Source organism: Hemibagrus wyckioides, linkage group LG04 (assembly GCF_019097595.1).
Source record: "Hemibagrus wyckioides isolate EC202008001 linkage group LG04, SWU_Hwy_1.0, whole genome shotgun sequence".
NCBI classification, from domain to species: domain Eukaryota; kingdom Metazoa; phylum Chordata; class Actinopteri; order Siluriformes; family Bagridae; genus Hemibagrus; species Hemibagrus wyckioides.
In genome coordinates this window covers 29539139-29548698 of record NC_080713.1, presented here as the reverse complement: position 1 = coordinate 29548698, position 9560 = coordinate 29539139, and the positions used below count along the sequence as shown (strand labels likewise).

At 41.6% G+C, this 9560-nt stretch overlaps 2 protein-coding genes across 8 annotated transcripts in view; both read right to left on the bottom strand.

Annotated features, from left to right (window-relative positions):
• Positions 1-3203, bottom strand: part of myo5aa (myosin VAa) — a 70744-nt gene extending 67541 nt beyond the window's left edge. For 6 of the 7 annotated variants that reach the window (XM_058387421.1, XM_058387423.1, XM_058387424.1 and 3 more), the window contains exon 1: positions 1-2. This exon is cut by the window's left edge and continues 158 nt beyond it. Coding sequence is in view for 1 of the 7 variants with exons in the window: in XM_058387422.1 (XP_058243405.1) it covers positions 2913-2939 (27 nt within the window). In the remaining 6 variants the exon portion in view is untranslated. Of the gene's footprint in view, positions 3-2912 lie in introns of those variants that run through there. The other variant, XM_058387422.1, reaches the window with a different exon arrangement.
• A 2256-nt stretch (positions 3204-5459) lies between these two features.
• On the bottom strand, positions 5460-9332 carry arpp19a (cAMP-regulated phosphoprotein 19a). Its single transcript, XM_058387454.1, has 3 exons — positions 9165-9332; positions 7867-7989; positions 5460-6360 (listed from the first exon to the last, which is right to left on the bottom strand). Exons 1-3 carry the CDS (start codon positions 9216-9218, stop codon positions 6187-6189), a joined length of 351 nt encoding a protein of 116 aa, XP_058243437.1. The 5' UTR covers positions 9219-9332; the 3' UTR covers positions 5460-6186.
• Between the last annotated feature and the right edge of the window lie 228 nt (positions 9333-9560).

Genomic DNA, 9560 nt, shown 5'->3' with positions numbered 1-9560 from the left:
AATCTCTGCTCCTCTGCTGCTTTCCCGAGAGCAACAGGATTACTTCAGCATCACATGAGAGAGGAAATATAAGAGCGGTTTTGTTTAATGAATCTCTTAAAAGCACAAAACCTCTGTGACTGATGTGGGAACAGACGGGTCACAGTGCTGCAGAGTTCTGCTCTCTGATTGGTCAGAAGATGTTGATTAGTTTTCTATCAACAGCAAGTCGGACTGTAGGATGCGCTCGCTCTGATGCGTTGTGGTTTCTATAGTAACGGCTCATTCACAGAGGAGATGGTTATGGAAGGTTTATGGAAGGAGACTCCAGTGTCCGGTGAGTTTCTGCTACGTTTTGTACGTTTTGTCTTATTCATGTTAAAAAAGAGAGGCTGGTGAGGGAGAGACTGTTTCCAGCTGCTATAACATGTGAGAACATTAAATGCAACAACAAACGGATAAACATTTATGAGAACAAAATCATAACGGGGAGATTACTGTTCTAAAAGAGGAACTGAAACCAATATTCAGGATGTTCTGTTACACGTCACTCAAACTTTTATTGGTTTGTTTTGTTGCTCATTTGCGTAACATCACTCAATGGGGTCTCCTTGCTGGCCCCGCCCACTTTGCATCGCTTACAGTCACCATTTTTATTGTTTCATGTCACTACTGATGTGAACTCTGGGTTCATCCTAAAGAATCAGATGAAACTGATGCTTGTGGTACAGTGATGACGATGATGGAAAAAAAAATGGAGAATCTGTTCTTCTCACACTCACCCTGAGGAACTCCATGATGATGTCAGAGAAAATGGGGGATCTGTTCCTCTCACACTCACCCTGAGGAACTTCATGATGATGTCAGAGAAAATGGAGGATCTGTTCCTCTCACACTCACCCTGAGGAACTTCATGATGATGTCAGAGAAAATGGGGGATCTGTTCCTCTCACCCTGAGGAACATCATGCTGATGTTGGTTAAGTAACCTAGTCCTGCTTCACTGCATCAATGGAGGATTATTTGGCAGCCCATGCACCTAACCACCCACCCACACACCCACACACCCACACACACACAAAGCAACGAGTGTTCTTCATAAACCCTATACACACGGAGCAGGAGTGCATGACCTGAGAGCAAACGACGTTCAGAGAAACGCGACCTTCATGCTCCGTCCTGAATCACAGCCTTCAACAGACTGAAAATGATTTTTTTTTGATCATTGGCTTTCACTCTCATTGGCTGGAGCCGTTTGACAGATTCATATAACATTTAGGACGCAACCTCAACAATAACATCATAATTGCATCCTTTTACAAACACACTGGACTTCTCAGATATTCAGTAGCTGAGTATAAAATCACACTATGCAGCAAACTCCCAGAATGCACCACAACTGTCCGTCTGTAAGGCTCCCATAATGCACTGTGACCTACATACTGAAGAAGCCGTGTGGTTTGGGACGCGCCCGCAGTGAACGGACACCGGTGTTTATGTAACCTAGATAGTGAGTAGTGTAGTGGTTTAGGACACACCCCTTTGAACACAGTGTTTCACTACAGCAGAGATGTTAGTGTGTGTTTATGTGGATCATCATATGGATATAAAGAGACAGAGGATGAGTGACGGGATGGGGGGATGAAGAAGAGGTGCTGTTACACCCTAAAGCCATTTACTAAAAATGTACTTTTTATCCGTTTATTGTTACCGTCATCAGTTCCTTTTGTCACTTACAGTCAACCAGCAATGGAAAAAACACAGCTTGACACTGGAGACTCCTTCCTTACATGTTCCATAAACACAATTCTCACAGGAAACATCACAACGTTTTAATGCGTACAAATCTTCATAAATTCACCGTTACTATAGAAACGCTAAGAGCGAGTGAGCATCCTGACCAATCAGAAGCCAGAACACAACAGAGCTGAGGTGAAAACAGCAACATTAGCTAGGTTTACAGCGAGAAGGAATTCGTCCTCTGCCTGGTGGACGCCATATTAAAAACCTGAGTCTGAGTCACATGACCAACCTGGGGAATAAAACGGACACGCTCGATAAAGAAACTAATATTCCCAGCAAAACGTCAACATAGAAACAAAGCCAGATGTCTAAAAATCACCTACAAGACAGACTACAGCTAACAGTATTTCCTCTAATGAAATGCTAATGCATTAGCTCTCCATCTCACACATACACAGACACACACACAGGGCTGTACTCTCTCGAAGGGGGATCTAAAGCTTGAGCGCATTCACAACACAGCAGATGTGAACATGGGGGATGGGTAAAGGCCTCCTCCTTTCTCTCCCTCCATCACTGCCTGCATCATCATCATCATCATCATCATCATCATCATCCTTCTCCATCACTGTTATCCTCACCATCATCTTGCAATCATCGCAGTTAAAATAAAAATCATAATGAGTCGATCATCACACACACACACACACACACACACACAGAGGACATGGAGGAGGCTTGATGATGATGAGGCGAATCTCAGCATCAGCATCACACACACACACACACACACACACACAGATACGTCATCTCATCTTCAGCTTAGGCCTTTATAAACACACACACACACACACACACACACACACAAACTGTTAAATCTCACCCATGCATCCTTCATCCACATGATGAAAGGCAAAAACCCACAAAGATCAAAAGCCGACATGTTTCCCGACATTGCTGCACTGCACGGATTTTTTTGTCCTGTTATTTTTGTCATAGAAATGGAACATCGTTACAAAATATCAGGTTTTAAATAAAATCACACGAGCCACTCTGACCTTCTGAAAGACCGCAATCACAACACACACTGACCACATTTACATTCAACTGGATCTTCAGCTCCGTTGCATCAGAAACATCTCTAAAAACAAACAAACAAATAAATAAATAATAAGCCGCAGAATGAATTACCTTTGTATAGAGCTCGGACGCAGCCATGACTGCTCTCTCTCTCTCTCTCTCTCTCTCTCTCTCTCTCTCGCTGGAAATCTCAGTTAGGTGAACATCAGCACCTCTCCTTCCTTTCTTCCTCCTCCGCGTTCTTTTCTGCTCCCCTTCTCCTCTCAGTCCAAACGCCGGGGTGTGAGTTTGACTTTAATGCGTGCGCTTGTGTTCGGGTAAGAATCTCTCTCTCTTTCTCTCTCTCTCTTTCTCTCTCTCTCTCTCTCCTTCTCTCTCTCTCTCCTTCTCTCTGTGCATGCTGGGTACATGAGCAAATGATTTAGCGCAGCCGCGTGGTACATGGAAACGACACGGCGCCGCCCCCTGCTGGTCAAACACCCACACACACACACACACACACACACACACACACGCGCGCGCGCGTACTGTGGTATAATAATAATAATAATAATAATAATAATAATAATAATAATAATAATAATGTTTCTTCTTTTCTTATTCTTCTTCTTTTGTTGCTGTTAATTTTGTATTATTATTAATATTAATATTGAGTGTAAACTGATTTTCCAGACAGACAGGCATAGAGACAGACAGACAGACAGACAGTCAGACAGACAGAGAGAGAGAGACGCTCAGCACAATGAGATGAAGTGTGTGATGTGTATCCAGGTGATGTCACGTGACGTCACGTGTGTGCCAACCCTGGATTTATGGGAAATCACAAAATTACTGCAACATACACGTGACATATCAAAACGCTCAGCACAATACGGGGAACTGCGTGACGTGTGTTTTGGTGATGGCACATGAGCGGCAAACCCGGAATTATGGGAAATCACAAAATAATAATAATAATAATAATAATAATAATAATAATAATAATAATAATAATTCTGGGGAAATCCTCTAGTTAAGGTACAACAGTGGCCTGTTTCTGAGTTGATGTTGTTGTTGTTTTGCCAGAATTAATTGCAAAAAGAAACAATATAATTACAAATATAAAAAAAAGCAGAAAACTTTATGTATGAAGTCACAAGATGAACTCATTAAAGCAAAAAATATTAAAGTTTAATGATGTAAAATCATAAGAGTCAGGCTCACAAGTTACACCGAACAAGATAACATCAACACCTCTTCAGATTTAACACCTTTAAAAAACAAACACACAAACAAACAAACAACAAACAAACAGACAGACATGTACAGACATCACACTACAGTTCAGGACCAAAATACGTCCATGTTAAGGTTTTCCTTATGTACATGTTACATAAAGATGTACATGTTACCCTCGAATTGGGATTTTATATCTCAAATCCAAACAAAATCATGTTTAACATTCAAGCAGAGGTAAAAATCTGTATAGTTTATAAAATAAGAATAAATAACAAAGGTTGTTTTAGTGAGAGAATATTCCTCATATGTTTAGCTTGCTAGCAAAATGCTTGTTTTTTTTACTCTTCTTCGCCCTCTAGTGGAACTACAGCGCTCCTTCACCTCAATTACTCCACAAATTTTTCCTTTTTTTAACAAATAAAATGTAAAAAAAATATTTACTGAGCCAAAATTACATATAACGTTATTTTGTGTTGTTTTTATGTCTGAAACATCTGCCATAAAACAGCAGCTTTAGCATTGCTAAGTTAGCCAAAAGTGAACTGAGGCGCCGCGGTTTCCATGGTGAACAGCATGGCTCCGTGTGTAAGCCGCCTTTTTTGCTCTGAGCATGCGCAGTAAAGCCGATTCGCCCTGAGGCGATTTTAATTTGATTTTCAAAGCTAGCATTGTTTAGCTTGCTCTAGTGTTTCCAAAACCACGGTTTATATAAAATAAGCAACATATATATTACATTTATTTATCATACACCATCACTAAAATCTTTTGACCCTTCTGGAGTCTTTATTCTACATCATAAAATGTGTTTCTGTTCAGTATCCTGTCGTTGTTATTAAAGGAAAATGACCAACAGGATGATGTCTGCATGTCCTGAGGTTTTTATTCCTGTTAGACCACAGCAGCATGGCCTTCCATCTTATTAAAGAACAACAAATCGTACATTTTATTTCTTTATAGTTAAAATTAATGCTTGTGAAAGGAGCCCCTGTCCTCAAATACGTTATAGCAGCCAGCTCCAAATCCTTGTTTTCATCATCTACTTCTTTTATTTTATTATTGCAGTTAACAAGACTAGAACAAACACCATGTTGGGACAGAGTACTCGGAAAATGTCCTGAGTTTAAAGTTACAGCTTCACCTCTGACTGTTACAAAGCACTGACACTGGAGCTGCATAAACGTCTCCTTACAGCTGGAGCGATTACACACACTTTTTATCGGTTTAAGTAGAGCATCTGCCGTAGGAATCCGTGTTAACGAGCTGTTACTATAGCACAAGAGTGTATAAATATAAACCTGTGATTTGTTACAAGCTAATCAACACCTTGTGACTGATCAGAACCGAGAAGTCAAGAGCGCTGTGGTATAATGTGATCATTAATAGACACAGCTTTACACTGTACACACAAGAAAAACAGGAAGGATGGAAAAAAGGCACAGGTTTGCAAAACTATTTTATTTACAAATCGAATGGCACATAAGTGACTGCGGTGGACACACACATGCCCGGATTGTAGTTGTAGTGTTTCACTTCATTAACCCGCGAGGAGGAGACCCTCGGTCTGAAGCCTGTGGAGCGCCGGTTTGCAGCACGTTGGCCGTTAGCCTTCAGGTTCACGATTGCTGCTTTACAACCGTAACATGATTAAGGCCTTTCTTTTGGGTCAGAGGCAACGAGCCAACGGCAGCCACGTGTGTTTAACGTGACTAGCGTCAGCAGTGTGGTCCGGTCGGGTGTGTAAAGCTCAAATGTTAACTGGGAAACAGCTCAAGTACATTACTGTTATCATTATCAGAGGTCATATTCGATCGTGTATCATTCAAGCACGCTACTGCGCTAATGTGTGTAATCTTCAGGAATGGTGCGATGAGAACATAAAACCTTTCTAAAAACCCGTGGCCTCGTCTCTCACAAGCAAATATGTACACGTTCTGTCTACTACGCCTACAGCACATGGGAATCTTCATACAGACTTTTTTTTTTATATATATCCCTCACTACCCATAATCCAACGCTGGCACCTGCACGGCTCTATTTTCAGTGTATATTATACATCGGAGGTAAAAAGGGAGCGTAAAAGAGATGAAAGACAAAACAAGGGATGGTGTGTTAATGAGGAGAACATGAGGGAGGAGAGCGAGCTGTTGGTTGGTGGACATGGTGGACATCAGCCTGCGAGCTTGCTGGCCACCAGTGAGGTTTTCCTCTGCGGCAGATCCTGAGGCGTGGGAATGTGATCGCCGGTGATTTCCGCCTTCTCCGTCTGCGCCGAGGGGAGCTGCTTATTCTTGTTGGTTTTCGCCTTCGCCATGTTGTAGTCACCCGAGTCGAAGTACTTTTGCTGGAGAGGAAGAGGAGAGGTGTGAGATAAAGGTGGCAGATTGTTTCACATGACCTGTCAATCACACTAACAACAACGATGAGGAGGAATTACATGTGGTCTAAAGTACCAGCTGGATTGTGTGCTTATTGTGCAAGGTTTTACAGAAACACTATCGATCATCCGTTTAATTAAAACTTAGTTTAGAATGATCTTTGTGATAAATTATTAGTGGTGTTCTTATTCACTACATTTCCAAAAGTATTGGGACACCCCTCCAAATCATTGCGTTCAGGTGTTGATCTCGGCCCCTTAGTTCCAGTGAAACGTACTCTTAATGCTTCAGCTTCATACCAAGACATTTTGGACAACTTTATGGGAACAGTTTGGGGATGACCCCTTCCTGTTCCAACAATGACTTTACACCAGTGACCAAAGCAAGGCCCATAAAGACATGGACGAGTGAGTTTGGTGTGGAGGAACTTCACTGGCCTGCACCTCAACCTGATAGAACACCTTTGGGATGAATTAGAGTGGCTACAAGAGCATTAGTGAGATCAGATTCTGATGTTAGGATGTTTTGGAGGTTCCAGTTCCAGTTCATCCCAAAGATGTTTAGTGTGGTTGAGTCCGAGTCAGGGCTCTGCGCAGGACACTCCAGTTCTTCCACTTTCTCCATCCTTCACCTCCACGTCTTCATGGAGCTCAGGGGTTTTGTGCACATGGGCATAGTCATGTTGGAGCAGTTTTTCTGTGGTACTGGTCTGTTGTTATAAGACTGTCAGGGTTGTTGTTACAGAAAATGACCCTAAGCCTCAAGAATCCTGAATAACCGTGGCATAATAATAAATAACATTTGAGAAAGGTCTGGCCTCAGATAGCCTCGGAGAAAAGACCATAACAAACATGTTGATGTTCACTACAGGATGATAAACACACACACACACACACACAGGATTCTCTCAATAATATTAGGTTTTATTGTGCTTGTGAGCTGCAGAAAGATTTTACTATCATGACAGCTGTGTGCTTCCATAAAAGCTACAGAAACACACACAAAGAAAGTGTAATAAACTGAAATATAAACAAACACACACACACACACTTATTAAACCCATCCTGGAATTTAAACCACACCCTTTTTTTTTTTTAAACCCTTTCAGGTCTCATGATTTCCTGACATCTTCCACCAAAATGTCAACAACCTTATCCTGCAGTGGAACATCTGATTTTATACTTTCACTTTTACAGGGAGATGAATTGGTGCAGCTCAAACACACACACACACACACAACCACACACACACACACTTTTTTAGAGAAAAAAACAAACAGATAGTGAGAAACAGAGGGACGGACAGACAACAAGGAAGGAGAGAGAGAGCGAGAGCGAGAGCAAGAGCAAGAGAGAGAGAGAGAGAGTGTGAGAGAGAGAGAGAGAGAGAGAGAGAGAGCAAGAGCGAGGGGTGTGTGTGTGTTGGTGGAGTGTGTGTTTGTGTGTATGTGTGTGAGAGAGAGAGATCCTCACCCCTTTCTGCAGTCGTTTCCGGAGCAGGTCTGATCCTCCTGCTTTGGCCGGCAGGTTTGGATATCTGGCCTTCAGCTTGGCTTCTTCTGCTCTCTCTGGACAAATCACCTCACTCTCCATTTCCTGTTACACAACACACCTCATCAGAGACCAACACCACACACACACACCCTTTCCTACTGGAGTCTACACTACCTTTACTATAAACATGAGGATAAAAAGCACAGCCGGTAGTTTTGGGGATTTTTGGGGTGGTGTAAGGGGAATCCCGCAGTGCTGAGTGAAGGACCACTGATTACTGCTCCCTCACAGCATGACACACTGATGATTACTCCTCATCATTATCAGAAATCAGCGCGGGACATTCAACACACACCCTTACATCATCAGATAATAAAGATGAACCACTCAGTGATCCACGAAGAGCTGATCATGGAGTCAAGCACGCAGGAATATAATTAGATTATTGTCTTTTGCTATCATGATAACATGAGCTAACCGGCCTAGCTAAGCTAGCCTAGCTAATCAGATTTAAACCCAAATTGACAGCCTGGTTCGATTATAATTTACTACACCATTGAAACACCACTTTTTTTTTAAATACAACAACACGACGACAGACTGGTAAACAAACCCAGCACGTGCTGCTTTTAGCACAGAGACGACTTTACATTTTTTTTTCAAATCAGCTAAATCCTAGCCAGCTAGCTTAGCTTCACAGCTAACGCGGCTACTACAACAATCTTTTTATTTTTATTTTTTATGTGTATGGCTATAATGATGTCTAACATGTTTAAGGTCAACCCTCTCAATGGCACCAAAACATTAACGCAATCAACTGTAATAATCTATTTCTTTGCTAAAAGAAACGTTTGCTAAAGATAGGGTTGTATCCCAAATGTGCTCTCTGGTGCACATAAAGGTCACTAGGTAGGGTGCTGAAGCCGTTCTCTCACCCACTACATAGTGCACTACTATATGGAGTAGGGCGCCATTTTGGATTGGGCCTGGCTATAAGTTTAGCAGACATTTAGCTAGCCTAAAAGCACGACTAGCTCGAATTTGCAATGAATAATGGTCTAACTAGGATGTTTCTCAGGGTTTGGACATTAGTGTGCACGCGCTGTACATTTTAAAAATAAAAAACGTGTCCATTTAGGTAGTTTAATTTTAGGTTAATAACGCGAATATTCCGCTGGTGTGATCATGGTCACTCTACACTAGCTAGCTAACAGGCTGAGCTAGACGTAAATATTTCCCTTAATGCTTTTCTTTTTTTCCGATCCAGAAAATCTTACTTTTGTCTCCTCGGTCGTCTCCACTGTCTTTGTGTCTTCGATTTCTTCTGACATGATATTGAATTTTATTTCTATTTAATTGCAACACAAATCAAAACAACGCCACGGCTCCGTGCAGTGACATTAGCTAACGTTACCTTCCGCCCATTGAGATGAACCACCGGATTCAAAAAGGAGCCGATTCTTTGATTCTATCCAATGGAACATGGGAGCCGACTCTTAGGATTGGAGTCGATTCCACACAGTCACATTTATTCGAAGACTTTATTCACAGAATTAAAAAGGCTTTTAATATCTGCTAAGATCAGTGCTTGATAATAAATAACATAGGATCTATACTTTATTTTTTATTATATTATGTATAGGAGCTATTTAATAAGATTCACTCCTCTCCCC